The sequence below is a fragment of the Sphaerodactylus townsendi genome, linkage group LG10 (assembly GCF_021028975.2).
Source record: "Sphaerodactylus townsendi isolate TG3544 linkage group LG10, MPM_Stown_v2.3, whole genome shotgun sequence".
In the NCBI taxonomy this organism is placed as follows: Eukaryota; Metazoa; Chordata; class Lepidosauria; order Squamata; family Sphaerodactylidae; genus Sphaerodactylus; species Sphaerodactylus townsendi.
In genome coordinates, this window is record NC_059434.1 from 36,269,095 (window position 1) to 36,288,143 (window position 19,049).

The 19,049-nt window shown below is 40.4% G+C and overlaps 1 protein-coding gene across 1 annotated transcript in view; it reads left to right on the forward strand.

Annotated features, from left to right (window-relative positions):
• The first annotated feature begins 2,827 nt into the window (after positions 1-2,827).
• Positions 2,828-19,049, forward strand: part of GLRA3 (glycine receptor alpha 3) — an 89,715-nt gene continuing 73,493 nt past the window's right edge. The window contains exon 1 of the mRNA XM_048509008.1: positions 2,828-3,451. Coding sequence (XP_048364965.1) covers positions 3,381-3,451 — 71 coding nt within the window. The 5' untranslated portion in view covers positions 2,828-3,380. The remainder of the gene's footprint in view (positions 3,452-19,049) is intronic.

Sequence of the window (19,049 nt, forward strand, 5' to 3'; positions counted from 1 at the left end):
ATAGTGTCTCCAAGGGCTTTCTGTTTGGTAGGTGGAGAAACTGGCAATTAATCCATGATAATGTGTCTATTCTCTTTACTGAGTCACATAGTTCCTGGGGGTCTGTCTCCAAACTATATTCATCTATTACTTCATTTATTACATGAATAATAGCTGAAAAATTGTGGCATGCCAACTATAGAGCTGAGTAAAACTATACATACAAACAATTTAACTTCACTTCGGATATGGCTTGCATCCTAATATTTACACCACAGTAAGACTGGAATGCTAGAGTAACACCCCACTGATACCAGTAAAGTATCGCGTGGCCCTCCAGATGTTCATGAACTACAATTCCCATCAGCCCTTGCCAGTATAGCCAATGCTCATGTTGGGAGGGACTGATGGGAACTGTAGTTCATGAACATCTGGAGGGCCACAAGTTTGACACCCCTGCTTGAACTCTACAATCAACAGGAGCCAGCCAATGACTTCATTTGTTGATAGCAAGTATTGACTATACATGCAGGAGCTAGCCTGTAATGGATGGCAAATTAATTTAAAGTTGAAAGATATTTAACATGTGTGTGGATTATTCCTGAATTTGGTTGTCATACTTATAAAGCCATCTATAGTACTAGGAAGCAAATTAGGCCAAAGAAATCTATTGGACTATTAGGGAGGAACTTCATTTATTGCTCAAATATAAATGTTGCTTTTAGGCAAATGAACAATTTGAATGTATGATATTCTTGCGTAAAGCATTTCTGGTGGTTTCTGTTTGGCTTCAAGTTTTTATTGGGAGTTGCACAGTTCTGAACAGTTAAATAATGACTATCCAGCACTTAGAGCTTCTTCTGGATAACTTCCAATGTAAAGCCTCCTCAGGCATGCAGAACTAGCTGCTCAATATTACAAAACCCAGCACCTGCTAGTTACATGAATACTTCAGCTGATTTATTTAATCATTTGCCAATTTTGTCTTGTGCTTGTAGGACATGTTATAAATGAAAATAAGAACACCGTCTAGCAAACAGAAACACTCCATTGACTTAAATAATGCTATCTCCCTTTACTGAAGTCAGTGAAGTCCAGCATGATTTTGGTTTGATCCAATCCAATCCAGAGAAATACATATGTGCAGTTTCCACAGTGTGGGATAGCATGGAAAGTGCTGCTTCCTTTATATTATTATCACAATGTCCAAAGTAGTTTTCCATCTAAACTGAGTATGTTCTATTTCCTGTACTATCAGTGTTGCAAGTTTATTTATTTATTTTCCTCATTTATAGTCCACCTTTCTCAGCAGTGGCAACTGGAAATGACTTTAATCATTTGCTTCTCCACTATTCTTTCATCACAACAACACTGTCCAGTTGATTAGGCTGAAAGTGTGTGACTGGCCCAAAATCACCCAACAAGCTCACCACACTACAATGGTTTAAACAATGGTTACTCCATTGCACAGTAAAATAATTGTTACTCCATTCCACAATATATCTCTAATTAAATCAACAATGAAATACATTTCTACTTAAAGGCTGATTTGCCTGGTAAGTTTGTTACACTGTTGCATAATGCATACATAAAGCATGATTCTATAAATGAGAAATATAGCTTATTTATTCTTAGAATCTCCTGATAGTACTTTTAATTATTACCATGAAATGAAAAATGCATCTGCCTGGATCCCTAAGGAAAGCAGAACAAATTGGTTGTGAGAATGTACAAATCAGTAAACAAACACTGTACAAAAACTTGCTTTTAACACAATAACATTCAGATGTGAAGAAAAGTGTACTGTGCCTTTCCTCACACCTTTACTACTGGATGTATTTATCAAAATTGATTCTAGAAATGGGTCTGTTCCAATTGGGATTTTACGTTTATGTGCCTATTCCTTTAAAAATGTTTACACAGCCAAAATAGCAAAAGTAGGTAATTTAATGAGATGTGTTTCTGCCAGATTCAACCAATGATATGTTTCTGTTTTATTCATTCTGATGCACTCCAACCCAAACTGCAAATGTTTGAAGCATAGGACAAGGGGTCAGATCATTTGTATTTTCTTGTCCTTTCTAGCATTTGACAGATAGGGGAAAAACATAGAACCCACCTGGCACTTAATTTGATGATCCTAAAACAAGATTATTCTTCATGCTTTGTTAACAAAGATCAATAGAAGTTAAGACACACCACACATTTATTCTCTGTCTGTCTTTCTCTCTGTTGAGAAGTTGGCATTCTACTCTCTTTGTTGCTGAAATCTAGAACCACTTATTCACTGGCTCTTACAGCACCTGCCAGCCAATATGCTCATTGCATTTGTTTCCAGATACTTTCTCTCACCCCAACACCCACCCCTTATTCTTTTCACACCACTGTTACTGGATATAATCGTTATCATTATATTGATGGGACAACTCACGACAGTTGTTTAGTTCTTTCAGTACACTTGTATCACAAAGAGGCTGTGTCTTGAAAGGGGAGGTGAGGATGGAAAAGAGAGCAAAACCTTGCCCTTTGAGGCCTTCCAGAATTAGCTCAGAAATAATTCACAGTGTATTCCTATTCAGTTACTACAGTCTCAACACTTTGATTTCAATAGGTTTAGGCAGGAATAGCACTGCACTGCTAACCCATTCACCTAAACCCATCCTTCTTCCCACCCTCTTCCTCATTCTCAGAAATCCTCCTCTTTGACTGGCTTGCGAGATTAGAAACCTTTCCTGAATCCCTGTCTAAAGCACCTCTCCTTAGAGGATATCGTGCCATTCCTACACCGCACCATCTGGCTAATTCCTGCTCTTGTTCCAACACGGTCGCTCCCTTGGCGTGTCTTTCTGCTACATTGGCAAGGCAGCCCAGCTTATGCCTTCTGTAGGTCCGGGAGCTTCCCTGACTGGCTAAGGGGAAACCCACAGCTTTGATTCCGCCTCCGCCCTCTTATCGCTCCCTCCCCTCCAAAGCCGTGACATTTCCAGTGTTCAGGAATGTGGCGAGCTGGCGCCTGGCCGGAGCACGCAGGACCGAGGCGAGGGGAGCCCGAAAGTAGGTCTTCATCGCCGCTGCTTGTCTTCTGCTCTGATGTCTGGTCCTCCCCGCAGGGATTAGTCTCTCTGTTTAAATGCACGGCCCAAACCCCGGCGAGCCGGTTGCCAGCGACAACCCCCAGCCGCTCCAAGTCCCCGGCGCTGGCCACTGAACTCCTGCCGGCAAAGTCTCCCGCGCTTTACTGGATTTACAGGTTTTCGGGGAGCTCTCCAGGGTGCTGAAATCGTGGCCGTCGCTCCGGCGGCTCTCAAGCGGAGCTCTCCATTCCGTAGCTTCTTGCTCTGGATTCCCTCATGACTTGCACACGTCCGCTTGGGAGGAGGTTGTGAAAACCTCATAGTACCATGGCACGGATTAGGTACCTGCGCGCAGTTGTCTCGGGATTTTATCTTTGGGAAGCTGCCCTGCTGCTCAGGTGAGTCTCTGCCAGATCTCACAGATGTGCCGTAGTGACTCATGGCTGCTGAGCCAGGGGATTGCCCCTTCCAGCCCTGTCCCACAGATGCCATTTAGGAAAATAAGACAGATGTGGGCATGTGCTGTTGTGAAAAGGCACTGGTGGCATTTTTTTTAAAATGTGTGTGTGATGTTTACGTGGTTCTTTTTGTTTAATTCCGTTGTAGTTCTGTCTCTTTCAAACACCCCTGTTTAAACCAAACAATATACAGCAAGTGGGATCCTTCTGTCTTTCTGCTTTCTGAGCCCATTAAAAAAACAGCAGAGCTGTTAAAAGAAATAAATGCCATCTTTTAAAACAGTATTAATCCAATCATACATTACATAATGTAAGTTGAATCTCCCTTTTGCAAAACTTCATTTTTAACATTCATGTGCCATATTTAGGTTTTCAAAAACAATTGTGTGAAATTTTAGCCTTTACATATAAAATTAACTCTGGCAACAATTTCTGCAATTTCCCAAGCTCACTCTTCAAACTGCATTTAAGACAGCTTAGTTTCAGCGCAGTAAAATATTATTAGCATTCAGAGAATTTTATCTGAATGTTTATGAGGCTAATATTAGCTAGTACAGTACTAAGTATTAAGCCTAAATTTTCAGTTCAGGACATACTACAAGAAAGAGAATACATTATGAAAAATCTTTGTGATTAAAAATAATCTCCAGCTCCAAGGTCTGGATGTGATTAAAAAACAGTACACAAAATATTAAGCATCTCTTCTGATTTGAAGGGTTGTAAGTATATAATGTGTTGCATATATATACAAGGCACTGCAACTATTGATATATTTATAGTCTTTAAAAGTTACAGGAAAGAAGCAAATATGCAACAGTTATACTCTTTCACTCATGCACACTAGATAGAAGGATAGATAACACTGTACATTGTATGCTGTAATTGTATAATTGTATGTGTGTATATGTGTGTATATGTGTATATATATTGTATTCATCTGTATATATGTATATATCTGGTAAAATACAGCAACAATTATGTCTCTCCTGGAATTGATTAATATTTTTGTGTATATTTTCTGGATTGCAAATCTTATTATACCCATTCATTAAGTGACCATTTCCCAAAAAATCCCTCATACTTTACTTCAAAATCAATAGGACAATATAATTTCTTTCTCACTTTTTAACAAACTGAATGTCACAAACAAGATTTGGAGATTTGTGTAAAGCAAAAGTCACACTTTTCTGAAGGAGGGTGGAGGGTAAAGCTTTCACACCTGAACGAGGAATTAAACTCTGCAATTTAAACTTGCCATATTAGTACAATTCATTCATAAGTGTAATGTCAAGAGAACTTATGCTAGATGTATTGAGGATCATCTCAACTGATGCTGGAATGGCATTGGAAGCAACTTCCCCAATGAAGTTGCCTCTTTCAGTCGATCATCATCCAAAAAGCAGCCATTATATTCCATTTTCTCAAACTGGCTAAATAAGCAGGATTTGTCTAAAACATAACAGCCTGACAGTAACTAAGGGAAAAGGGAAAAAGGAGGGAACATATAAGTGGATTATTATGAAGAGGAAACACACAGCCAGGGAGAAAGATGAAGGCAGCTGAACCCTGTCTAGGTATCAGGTAGTAGTAACTCGTATTCTATTAAAATTTTAGTGTGACTGAATCTAAGACAAAAACAATTTTAGAATACTATGTGTAAGAGTCAAATGAAATAAACTGACTAAAGTTCCTTAAATGATTTAATTCCATTGGCATCAAGGGAGCACAGGAATGTCTAGTTATCTTTGGACTATGCCCATGGAAGGCAGCCCAATTATAGTGGAAACATCATGACGCAATAATTTTGTCCAGTCAGATTCAAAAGTCTTAATATTGATCACATGGTCCCAATGGTATTCCTTTGGGCCAGTACAAACAGTGACCCATACTGAGTTTATATAATGTTGATTCTGATGTTAAAAATCAGTAGATAAAGTGCCACTGATTTTTGTGGGAAGAACATTTATATCTGGAGAAAACTTCACAAATGTGCCAAAGCATATATAAGCAACAGTATATGTTCATTAAAAGTATCTGTAATAAAAAGTATGAATGCCAGTCTTCATCTATTCAAGTGAGGAGAGAACAGTCTCAATCTGTATTTATTCATTTGTTCGTTTATACCCTACTGTTTCCTGGCTTGGCTGGGCTCAGAACAGCTTCCAACATTACTAATTAAATATATATAACATATAACATATACAATCTAAATATAAGTAGGATAAGAAATAATGAAGAAAAAAATGTTTGTGTAACCACTGACACTGACCACTGATTGGCAAAACCTGTGCTTGGGTGATAGCACAGAAACACGGTAAGAAGCTGTGTTGAGCCTAAGGTATGAAGAAGATAAAATTCAGCCTCTAGCAATTTACATTTTAACTATATAATTGCATTTTCCTTAAGGAATGTGTTCCCATCCAGCCATTTGTATACCAGAACATTTTTGAGGTTCAACATCCTACACATAGGAGGGACGAAAGCATGATATAACCTCATCTCACTATATATCAGAAGCTAAGCAGGGCCAGTACTTGGGAGGGAAACCACCAAGGAAATATTTACAGAGGAAGGCAATGGCAAAGAATCCCTCTGCTTCTCACTTGCCTTGAAAACCCCTTTGCTGGGGCCATCATAAGTCAGTAGCAACTTGGTGGCACACATGCATGTAACATCCTCCAAGAACTGTGTTTTTTCTTCTAGTGTCTTGCATATCAAAGTGGTCTTGTCAATACAATTCTATGTGACAAGCAAGATTGTTATTCTGTTTTATTGTTATATTATTAAGAAAATCCTACACTGAACAGACTCCCTACATAGAAAGACATACGAAGGCAGAGATAGGAGAGGAAATAGTTTGTACTACAAAAATCTTAATACAATTGGACTGTGGGTAACATTGCATGTATGGAAACTCATAGGGCAACCATACTGAGAAAATGTTGATAGAAACCATAGTAGTACAAATTGAATCGTTCAATATCTGAAAAGGAAGGCAGGTTTGTTATTGGAATTATAGTCTTGACTGAAGAAAGGAATCTCAGGATAAATTACTCCCAAGAAGGTTTTGCCATGATGTATGGACCTTTAACTTTCAGTTTATACCCAGCAAAAAATTAAATATAAAATATGTGACGCTATTTGATACTGTTACTACCTTGTTCACTATTTGCTGTCTCATTTATTGCTGATAGCAGTGTCCTTACTACTGACTTAGTTGTTTTTGTGCCGTAGATGGTCAAGGTCTTGCTAGTGACATATTTTATAAAAAGTGCTCTTTTTAATGAAAAACCTCCCTTGTAAACATGTTGGATTGCACTATAGATAAAGTTACAAGACAACTTTTTAACTGCTGTTTTTGAGTATGCGAACAGAATCGAATGAGAAAAAAATTTCTCATGTTACTAATATTCGTTGTAAATATGGGGAGAAGGCACTTTGGTGGCAGGGTGGTGGCAGGGTGGTGGTGGCAGGGCAGGGCAGGGCGGCCAGTAGGAGTTAAAAGATATGAGAATACTGCCACTTATAGCCGCGTATATGCTTTCTGTAGGCAAAAAATGAAGCCTGAAGAAAAATAACATAGGCCCTGGTCATTTTAATTCATTGTTCACTCTTCCTGTCTACATATATTTGGCTAAAACTATTCTTTAACTGTTAAAACAGATGTGGAACAATATAACAATTCTACCGTGAGGCATTTTGACTTTTCATATTTTAACTGCTTTGATCTCAGGTGTTTTTGAGGGTAGGGATCTTGGTTAGGATTTCTGTTATTTTATAAATCAATGTGGCTTTTCATATCCAGAACAGTATTACCTTTATTAGGCATATTATGTATCATATCTTATACAATGCCCTGCCAACAACCTATTTCATACTAAACCTCCATTGATTTTCCCCTTTTATACAGATTTAAGTATCTGGAGAAGTGCACAATGAATATCCAGCTATCCTGCCTGTCAGTAGAAAAGATTACTGTGATATAACAAATGTGTAGAATAGGGTTCAACTAGTCAACCATACAAGGTCTTTGGGATGGTGCATAGCTGCACCATCTCATGTATCATCCTGTTCTTCCTTCTCTTCACCCGTTTCTGTGCTGTATGTTGTTTATGCACACTTGGCCTGTGCACACTGAACTTGCATAACATCTGGAGAAACACTCACTGCTAGCATAATGCCAGTAGTTGTATTTTGTGTGGCAAAATCAGAAAGAAAGAAAGAAAGAAAGAAAGAAAGAAAGAAAGAAAGAAAGAAAGAAAGAAAGAAAGAAAGAAAGAAGGAAGGAAGGAAGGAAAGAAAGAAAGAAAGAAAGAAAGAAAGAAAGAAAAGAAGGAAGGAATGAAAAGAAAGAAAGAAAGAAAGAAAGAAAGAAAGAAAGAAAGAAAGAAAGAAAGAAAGAAAGAAAGAAAGAAAGAAAGAAAGAAAGAAAGAAAGAAAGAAACCAAACTGATTTGGCAAGTTACATTTCTAGCTCTGATTGTGGCCACCTGAGAAGCATGTGGGAAATAATTAAAATAGTATTTTTTCACTTCAAGTCTTTTGCTGTGTTACTGTGTGCTTCATTCAGAAGCCTGAAACTCATGACACAGTGCCTTAAACCAAGTTAGACCAACAGTCCATAGATCTCAGTTCTGTCTAAGATCTTTCTCAGTCATGCTATCTAATTGCCATTTGACCAGCAATGCCAAGGATCGAACTGCGGACTGTCTGCATGTAAAGCATATTCTCCATCACTGAGCTGCCTGTCTCTCATTTCAGAGTCAGTGGCAAAGAGGTCTTCCAGAGAATGGAGTAATTTTTGAAGCCAATTACTTTTTTTCACTGAATACTTAGCTCATGCCTTCAGACTGATTTCACAACCTGGCACAAGCTTTCCTGGAAAGCATATCATAATCTTTGGGTGATAGTGCCAAGGCAGGCTATGGAAAGCCTCCAACAGTTCAGCGGTTCTGAACTAAAGCATGCCAATGCAATACATCATCTCTCTTTCTCTTTTTTCTCACGACGAAGAACCATATGTTCTTGGAAGGCATGGTTTCTTTTTTCAGGTACAGTGGTTTCTTTTACACTAGTGCAATTTTCACCTCTTATGTGAACAGGAAGTCAAATACATTATATTTGTATTTAAGAAATATAAATATGTGTTGTTTAGTGAATATAAGTGGCAGTTGTGCAACTTGAAATCTTGTGTATGACATTTCTGAATAGTGACCCTCTCCCAGACAGTCACCCCCTTCAGAATATTTAAGCAGACTTCACCTTCCTGAAGACAATGGAAACTAACACTGAGTCGTAAGACCAATTCACCTGACCAAACTGACATGCTAAGAATGTGACCTTAGCAGATCCATGCAAAGTGTCTTGGTTGATAGTTCCATGGGAATGTCAACTCAATGCATGGCAGCTGTGAAAAAGGCAAACTCTATGCTGGGGATAATTAGGAAAGGAATTAATAATGAAACTGCAAAGATTGTCATGCCCTTATATAAAGCAGTGGTGCAACCGCACTTGGAGTACTGTGTTCAGTTCTGGGCACCATATCTCAAAAAGGATATCGAAGAGATAGAAAAAGTGCAGAGAAGGGCAATGAGGATGATTGATGGATTGGAGCACCTTCCTTATGAGGAGAGGCTGCAGCGTTTGGTTTAGATTCTTTAGTTTGGAGAGGAGATGTCTGAGGGGGGATATGATTTAAGTCTATAAAATTATGCATGGGGTAGAAAATGTTGACAGAGAGAATTTTTTTCTCTCTTTCTCACAATACTAAAACCAGGGGGCATACATTGAAAATGCTGGGGAGAAGAATTAGGACTAATAAAGGAAACATTTCTTCATGCAATGCATGATTGGTGTTTGGAATATGCTGCCACAGGAGGTGGTGATGGCCACTAACCTGGATAGTTTTAAAAGGGGCTTGGACTGATTTATGGAGGAGAAGTCGATGTATGGCTACCAATCTTGATCCTCCTTGATCTCAGATTGCAAATGCCTTAGCAGACCAGGTGCTCAGGAGCAGCAGCAGAAGGCCTTTGCTTTCACATCCTGCATGTGAGCTCCCAAAGGTATCTGGTGGGCCACTGCGAGTAGCAGAGTGCTGGACTAGATGGACTCTGGTCTGATCCAGCAGGCTTGTTCTTATGTTCTTAAAGCACATCATACAGCAGAGTAGTCATATGGCTGCCATCCCAGGTTCAAGAACTTATCATGTGCTAAACTCTGCACACATTTAAGCCAATTCCCATTTTTAACTTCCCATTTGTGTTTTGAAAATGCTTTGCTCCAATTTGCAAACACACTCACACACATATACAAGTAGGAAATAATTTCTTATGATCTGGAAAGATATACCATTGTGAGTGTTGGCAAAGGTAGTAACTAAAACTGCTATCATATTTCTATTTATATTGACATCTCTTGCTATGTTAAATCATTTCATTTCCCATCCTGAAGGACTCTTTACATGATCCAAGATTTGAACAATAAATGGAGAAAAATCACACAGGAAACAATATTGGTATTGCATATAAAGTAAGTCATTTAAAGCCCAAAAATGTCAATCCAATACAAAGTGTAGGGTCATGACACTAACACTTACTCAGTTTTACTCAATGGGATTTCTTTTTTATGAAAGTGTTCTTATGACTGTACTACAAATCAGTTCATTTCACTTTAATATAGCAGAAAACACTAGTTAAAACAAATACTTGCCCTTTAGTTGCATTGTGTTAGAGTTCTCTGTCTCTCTCATTCCTTTCCCTATGTTCACATTTTTACACTGAGATTCTCTGCAACAAATTGAGTTATGAGCCCAGCTACAAATATGATATATGTGCTTATATATGTACTTATATATGTGCTTTGGAAAATAATGTTAACAAATAAATACTTTGGCTCTGAATTGAACTGGGTGACTTTGGATTCCACTGTGGCCTATATCAAAATGACTAATTATAGGATTTATATTAGGGTAACATGTCTTGAATGCCTGCTCACTCTCGGATTGCCCCACAAGTCACTTGAATTGTACTTTTGAAGAAAGAAAAAAGTCTTTATCCAGTCTTTCGCATGCTTAAGCAAATTTTCAAACTCTCACAAGTTAAATAAAATTTGGTACATGGCTAGGAAACATATTGCCTTAAGTAAAATACCTATGTATGACCAGGTTAAAAGCCCAATCCAGACAGTGGGGGTGGCTGGGGACAGCACAGCTGCCGCACCACCCCAATGCCTCCAGAGGGCTATATGCAGCTGCAGGGAGGGAGAAATCAGCAGAAATACCCCCCTACCTCCAGAAATCCCGCAATTTGAGCCAATGGACTAATGCCACCCAAAAGGATAGAGTAAGACCAAGGCCAGGACTGTGATGCAACTACCAAGACCAGGGCCAGGACTGTGATGCAACTAGCTGCAAACCTGGGGTGGGAGCCAACTAATATTAGCTCCACCCTCAGGATTCCCATCCCCCCCCCCCCCCCACCCCACCATCCATTCCAGACACCAGCACAACTTTGCTGCAGCCTGGACTTCCAACTTTTGCAGTGGAGGTACGCCCACTGCATATCTGACCCTGGTTACCCAAAATGGTGGGACACAACAACCCTTTTTGGTTGGGGAAATTAGATACAGAGCACAAGGTCGCTTAGACTCACTTGAGGGGGATGGATGGATGGATGGATGGATGGATGGATGGATGGATGGATGGATGGATGGATGGATGGATGGATGGATGGATGGATGGATGGATGGATGGATGGATGGATGGATGGATGGATGGATGGATGGATGGATGGATGGATGGATGGATGGATGGATGGATGGATGGATGGATGGATGGATGGATGGATGATAGGTAGATGATAGGTAGATGATAGATAGATAGATAGATAGATAGATAGATAGATAGATAGATAGATAGATAGATAGATAGATAGATAGATAGATAGATAGATAGATAGATAGATAGATAGATAGATAGATAGATAGATAGATAGATAGATAGATAGATAGATAGATAGATAGATAGATAGATAGATAGCCTATGTATATGGGCTTCAGCTCACCATAAGAAACCAACAGAGAAAAATAAATTCTTTTAAAAAGGATTTTATTGGAAAAATAACAAATGGAATAAAACAAAATTTCACTCACTCAGTTACTAGTGTAAAAACACATGCATTCAAGGTTTCCTAGGTTATAATTTAGAGGTGAAAGATAGATGTTGGATATATAGAAAGAAGGGATGGGATATCAAAAGATTATATTTACCAGTCTTGTTGTGGGTGTCCAGGAAGCAGAGACCTAATGACCAGGCTCTGGATGATCAACGCTAATGGAACAATATTACTGACCACCATGGTGGCGTGATAATATTGAACAACTGACATGTTCTGAGACATGCTTTTTATAGGGAAAAGCATGTCTTGGAGGCAAGGAAATCCTTGAACAAAGGATTCTTCCTGCTGTTCCAGGTGAGGTAATGGTCTTGAGTATAAGACCATTGAGCTGATGGCTGACTCAGGTGTTGGACAAAACAGGTAACAACCCTTAATGTGCGTTGCAACCTGTATGGTCACAAGGAGATGAGTCACAGGGAGACTTGAGTAGATTAAGAGAAAAATACAAAAGAACAGGTTGTGCTATTGTCCATATTCAAATGCTGTTTCCTGAGTATGGACCAGGGATTAAGTTGTGGGGGTGGGGAGTCCTTGAGGCAGTCTTGCTCACAAGGTCAGATACAGTCCCAATATGGAGTTTCTGAATTCACTCCTTTCAGGGCACTGTCCTGCTGGGTCTGACAAGGCAGCATTCCGAGAGAAAGGCCATCCTCTCACTCTCCGCACTGCCACAGCACTTAGGTTGGATACACTCTCTGCCAGCACATTTGTCCCTTGTGCCTGTGGGGTGGGCACATGCACCAGTGCAAGGCTTCATAGATAAGTCATCCTGCCTGATCAGAAAAGTAGTGCAAAATAGAGTCACACCAGTGGTCTTATACCCATGTGTTGAACCATTCATATTATGATGGCTTCTAGTCATGAGCCCCTGTATAGATGCAATTATTTGGCAGCCTTTGAGAAAGACCTATGATTGCAAAACTCCAGGTGAGGCCAAACATTTTCCTGGTTTTACAACTGATGCCCAAACTTGAGAGATTAGTGTGCTTGGAAAAAATGGCCACTTCAGACTGTGGACTCCATGGTATCATAGCCCTGACATTCCTAGCATCTTTCCACCCTCCCCAGGTTCTATGCCCAAATCTTGAAGAATGTCCTCTCCTGGAGCTGGCAACCCTAGAAAAACTTGCTGCTAGATTACATATACACTGTATAGAATTACGCTTGTGGGGATGGATGGGCTACGTTAAAGTCAGCTAAATAAAGACAGCGACTCCCCACGTCTTTAGATCATTAAATAGGTTCCACAAATTTTTAAGAGATTGTATAGATCATTCAGTGGACTCCACTGAATGTAAGAAACGCAATACAAGATGAAGCCTTCAAAACTGGCCATAGTGGAAATCTGTACTTTTCATTAATTCATTCGTTTGTTCGTTCGTTCGTTCGTTCATTCGTTTGTTTGTTTGTTTTCTGTGTATTTACCAGCCCATCACCAAAGTCCCTTGACTACCTTTTCTTTTTTACTGCAGCACAGTCAAAACAAGTTGAGTTGCTCAGTTAGGAATCATTAACTTTCTAATGCTACACTATCATGTGGTGTACACTGGAAAGAGAAAAGGGATTTTCACATCGTGAGCATCAGCAGAAAGAAAGGCATCCTTTAGGGGATAGTAAAGCTCAGAGGAAACCAGCTGCCTAAGACATGGGAACCTCAGAGTGAATACTGAAAAAGCAGCAATTTGCTCAGACCTATAAAGAAAATGGAGGGGAAATAATTATAATACACATAAAATTAACTAGGCCAGCTGTCCTCAAAGTTCAGTTACCAGAGGAACACCACCATGATTTCTTTTTTGCAGAACCCCAAGTCCTCCTCTTCCTCCTCATTGGCATCCACCATTTTGCAAGACAGCCCCTTTCAAAGTGCCCAGCTATACATGCCCCAAGGAGATCTTATCACTTATTTCTCCTCAAACCAGTACCAACAGAATTACATTGGCTACCTTTTAAATGCAAAATTAAGGGTTTGTATTGTTGCATATGGCTTGGCAGAGACAAAAATCAGCTCAGTTTTGTTAGTGGTGTCGAGAACATTTATATGCCATCTCTTAAAGGTTTTACTAAGTTCAGTGTTTTACCAAGTAAAACATGATAAAATCATAAACTACCATAAAATGGTTAAAATAAAAAACTAGACAAAACCCAGCCGGAGCATACAAACATCATGAATCATTTAGCAACCTAAAATTATTCAGATAAAACTGTCCTCAGGTTAGAAGCAGACCGTAAACAAAACTGAAAAAGATCAACCCTTTAACTAAATGCCTGGGTGAAATGAACAGGTTTTGTCTGGTGCCCCAAAGCAGGTAGAGGTAAACTCCAGGTGAATCTCAAGAGAAAAGGAACTCCACAAATCAGGCATCACCACTGAAATAAAGCCTTGTCTGTGGTTGCCACACACAGATAATATACAAAAAGTAGGGTTTGTAAGGAGGGACTGAAATGATAGGCTTCACGCTAGGGAAGAAGGTGGTCCATCAAGTATACTACCCCCAAATCATATGGGACCTTAATAGTAAGATCTGGTACTTTCAATTGTTACTGGAAATGGATAAGCTACCCCAGCACATCTTTCAGAAAAGGGGTGATATTATCCATGGATGGTGACATTATCCTGATGGTTACCTGGATATAGAAAGTAACTATGATGACTCCATTAGGATTATAGTTCCTTGGTATCAGCCAACCAGTTGGCGTTCCACAGGCCAAGCTGTAGGTCTATGGGCTGCTGCTTTTGAACACAGGGGAAGCAGATCTTCTTCCACCTTCCCTTCCCCCAACAACCCCTGTGACTCCCACACCCCAGCCCAATGGATACCAAGATTTGGTGGAGACCATCATGGGCACAAAGCTCAAGTGGTGGTGAAGAGTCTGAGATTTAAAGTTTGCCCTTTTCTTCTTCCTGCTTTTTTGACCAGTGGAACTTGCGAACACTGCATACTCAATAGGACATCTGTACACTTAAATTCCTACTTATGTGGGATATGTCACTGGAACATTCTCAATTATTATTTTGGGGGATTATTTTGGGGGATATTCACTATATGAATTGATTAGTCTGCAACTACTCTAGTCCTGTGTTGCTGTATATTTATATTACTTTAATAAAAGATCCAGTATAAGGACAGAGTAAATAATTAAAAAGAGAACTCCATCCATTGAACCAAGAGAAGGTTGAGTGAACGTCGACCTCTTAAATAGACTTTCTCAGTCCCATCCCTGACACTGCATGAAGAAGTGTGCATCACATCAGGCTGGCTGGCTCTCCCTTTCTGCAAGCAGTGGAAACACCCATGCTCTCCCCTTACATCTGCAAGGGAGGAAATGCTTGAATAGGCAAGTAAATTGTTTGAAAAGACAGCCCACATTAATTACATTTAGGTTATCCAATATCCCAAAGTTACTTACTTGCACTGATCCAAAGCCTTGTTATGCTATGAAGCCTTTGAGAGTCACTTAGGTTTGAGAGTCACTCTGCACTGGCATCTGTTTGTATAGGGAGAGCTGTCACTTTCCTTTGAAATGAATGTGGGTGTATTTATGGTAGAAGAGCTTTGTGTACACTTGGAGAAGCCACAGTTTACAAAGGATGGATAAATCAGGGTGACTCTGGAGTTGTTGAGCATCACAACAGCAAAAGCACTTCTGTTTCTCTGAATATATGACTGTGCTATTAGGCCACTACTATAGTTAAAGCTGATACTATAGTTAAAGCTGATTATTTGTTTTTTACAACCCTAGTCTTTTTACCATTTTTTGTTACTAGTGCAGAGAAGTGCTAGTTTAGATTAATGTTTATAGGGGAGCAATCACTCCAGGCTATCTTTCACTTTCCTATAACTTGAGATCTATTTGAAAACATTCTCTGCTCATGTGCTCATGTGAAAACATTTTGACATGTTTACATAAGATACCGCATACCATGTAAAGCTTGGGCAGTCAATTGAATCACCCAATTATGGTGATCTCAATTGTACCGGTTTTCTGCACTGCTGTTTCTTGCAATATTGTTCAATAAAATGTTTAGGAGTTAAAAGTGGCCAAATATGAAGAACTATTATAAATAACCATGTAAAATAGTTAAATAGATGCATTTTCAACAAATAAGAAAGAGGGTTGGTTTTGTTTGCTGTCAAGGAAAACAGCTTACAATCACCTTTCTTTTCCCTTCCCACAAGAGACATCTTTTGAGGTTGGTGGGGCTGAGAGAGTTCTGAGAGAAATGTCAATAGTCCAAGATCATTCAGCAGGCTTCATGTGGAAGAGTGGGGAATCAGATCCAGCTATATATTAGAGTCCACTGCTCTTAACCAGTACACCATGCTGAAACCTCCTGCTGTTCCAAAAAATGTTTTTCCAAGAACTACCCACACAGTAGGTTCAACTTTGCCATTCAAACACATTCAAACAAATCCAGGATCTTTATAGGAAAATGACAATTAGCTTGGTGCAGTTATTCCAACACTGGACTAAGCTTGGGGATGCCTGAGTTAAAATACCTTTGAAGATCTCTGACTTTGGACTAGTCACAATTTCTCAGCTTAGTTTACCTCAGAGGTTTGTCATGAGAATAAAATGCATGCATGTGGGGTAGATGGGGTTAAATCAGTGACTTTGGACTAGTCACAATATCTCAGTTTAGCTTACCTCAGAGGTTTGTCATGAGAATAAAATGCATGTGTGTGGGATGGATGGGGTTAAATCAATCAAACATGCAGTTGGAACTCTGTTAATAAAATCTGACCCACACCAATTCTAGGCTGCAAGAAAGACTGTAAGAGGTGACCTAGCAGATATATGCCTGACAGGGACAATGCCTGACAGGGACAAGTCCAGTAAAAACAGCTATGTGATCTTTTTAACAGTTAGTGATCTTCCTGACAAATAGGATCACCCCAACTGGTAGTTCTGTGAACATCATTTCGACTCTCACTAGCTTTGTGTTGATGCCAGAGTTCCTTCTTTTAGGTCACCAATTCATAGTAAATGTATCCCTTGTCCAGCTATACATCTTTTGACTCTGGAAATAAACATATAGAGAAGGGCTTTCACTCCAGCACATTGTGCAACTATGCCTTCTGCCATTTTAGAAAGGAGGTTAAAAAGATCTTTGGCCCTCAGAAACTTTATCCAGGTAAGGCTGGAGAACTAGAAATTATAGAACTTATCTTCCTCAAATATAGCTCTTATGCTGAAGCTCAATATAAGTTTTTAGGTTACTTACTGGAGAAGAATACTTGCTATTGTAAGAACAGACCTTCTCCTCATCAATGAATATCCACAAATTACAAAACTGGTTTCCAAGTTTTGTGCAATAGTGTTTGTATTCTGTGGCACTAAACAGACTTGACCCAATAGGATGTTTTGTAAATTTCAATGGATTTTATTACTTTTTACAGTATTTTAATAATTTTATCATTTCATTGATTATAAATATGATATAGGGATATGTATTTCTGATGTTATGTATATTAAGTTGCATATTGTATTTTTGTACCAAATTTTGGTTCTTGACCAAAGTAAAGCATTCATTCATTCGCTAGCATTGTGATGACTTCCTGATTCTATATAAGCATAGACCTTGTGTTTATGTGCAATATTTTGTTCCCAGCATCTATGCCTGGTAATGACGGGCAATGGCCTTTTTGAGCACACTGGCAGGCAGTGAGGGGGACTGAGAGACAGAGGCAAAATACCCCCATTTCCATTGGAATCATTCATGCATAGAGACAATGGTTCAAACTCCCACCACATGTGACAGGGAGCCAATTCACTTTTCCAGCAGGCGGACAAAGCCAAATGCTTTTTTTGTATGTAGTGGAAGGCAGGCAAGTCTGCAGAAACTCGAATGAGGTAAAAGAAGCTTTGACCCCTTCTACACAGCAAATGTATAATGGGTTGCAGTTGTGATAAAGGAACCCGGTTTCCTGTTTTTCCATTCACATGTGTTCTGTGCAGGCAGTGACTGGAGGCCACAGAAACAATCCAGGTTGCTATTACACCTTCACATGGATATGTTTCTCTTTTTTATTGTCTTGCATTGCATGCGTAGCTATGCAGACAGGCTGAAATGAATCCCACAGCCATACCAATGTCCCACAATATGACCGGCTGCACCTGTGTAGCTACACAGCTGCAAGCTGCAAAAAAAAAATTAAAAAGGAAAAGGGAAAAAGGGACCTCCAAGAAGGAAGGAAGGAAGGAAGGAAGGAAGGAAGGAAGGAAGGAAGGAAGGAAGGAAGGAAGGAAGGAAGGAAGGAAGGAAGGAAGGAAGGAAGGAAGGATTAAGATGTCCGAGCACGGGCAGAGCGATAGTAGCCATCCCCGCGCCCGGACTGAAGCCGGCGATCCTGAGGCCGGCTGGGCAGTGGGGTTCCTCGGGACCAGCGCAGAAACGCGTTGAAGCTTCGACGCGGGGAAGCCGGTGAAAGCCACGCAGCTTCGTTTCTCCTGCCGATAACCAGCCGAAGTCGAACGGCTCGGCATGGACGCGCTACAGCTGGGCAGGGGGAGGGTTTTGAGTCTGGGAAGGGGATTTAAGGGAGAGCAAAGGGAAGCTCAGGAGCTGCCGCTGCAGCAGAGTGACGAAGCGCGAAGTCAGCGTATTATCGAAAAGAAAGGCCGCAAGAAAGTTGAAGGCGCCGTGTCGCCAAAAGTGCTCACCTCGCGTTCAAAGCAGCAGTCTCTCGTCCAGTGAGCCCGCTGGGTGTGAAAGCGTTAAAGCTGTCTAGCCTTCTGGCCACTAGCGAGGCACCTGCGGCAGGGCGGAGCCCGACACGCAGGCCGGGTTCAGGGAAGAGCCAGCTACAGACGCCAGAGGGGGCAGCCTTCAACACCAGGCAAAGCCCTGTGGGCTAACTTCCAGTTTCAGTTGGCCGCAGTCGAAGTCGAAAAGCAACAACTCTGGGGAGGACATCCCCGTGGTACGGTGAGGGAGGGCGTTCGATCGCCCAGTGTTCCGTTGCGCAGGGAGGGGAAGCGCCACATAAGAAATATCATTTCCGAACCGCCTGGGGCCGTTCGCTGCGTTTGTTGCCTTTCCCTGCTTCAGCCTATCTTTACAGTAGTTTCTACAGTTTCCCATCACTGCTTTGTGTGACCTGCTGTATTTCAGGCCATTCTTTGGCTTTTTTTATTGCTTCACCAAAGTCCGATAGGACATTTTCATATACAGTATAAGAAGAACCGCGAATTCCATTTTTGCCGCCGCGTTCTAAATTTCAATGAGGGAAGATGACAGCAGGTCCTTCTTAGTTTCCAGTTCCGCTGCCCGGTACAAAGCCCCAGCTTGCAAACAGTCTCATCTGTTCGAGCTGGCCAACGTTGGCCGTGCCTGTCCAGAAACAGCGCATCCTGCC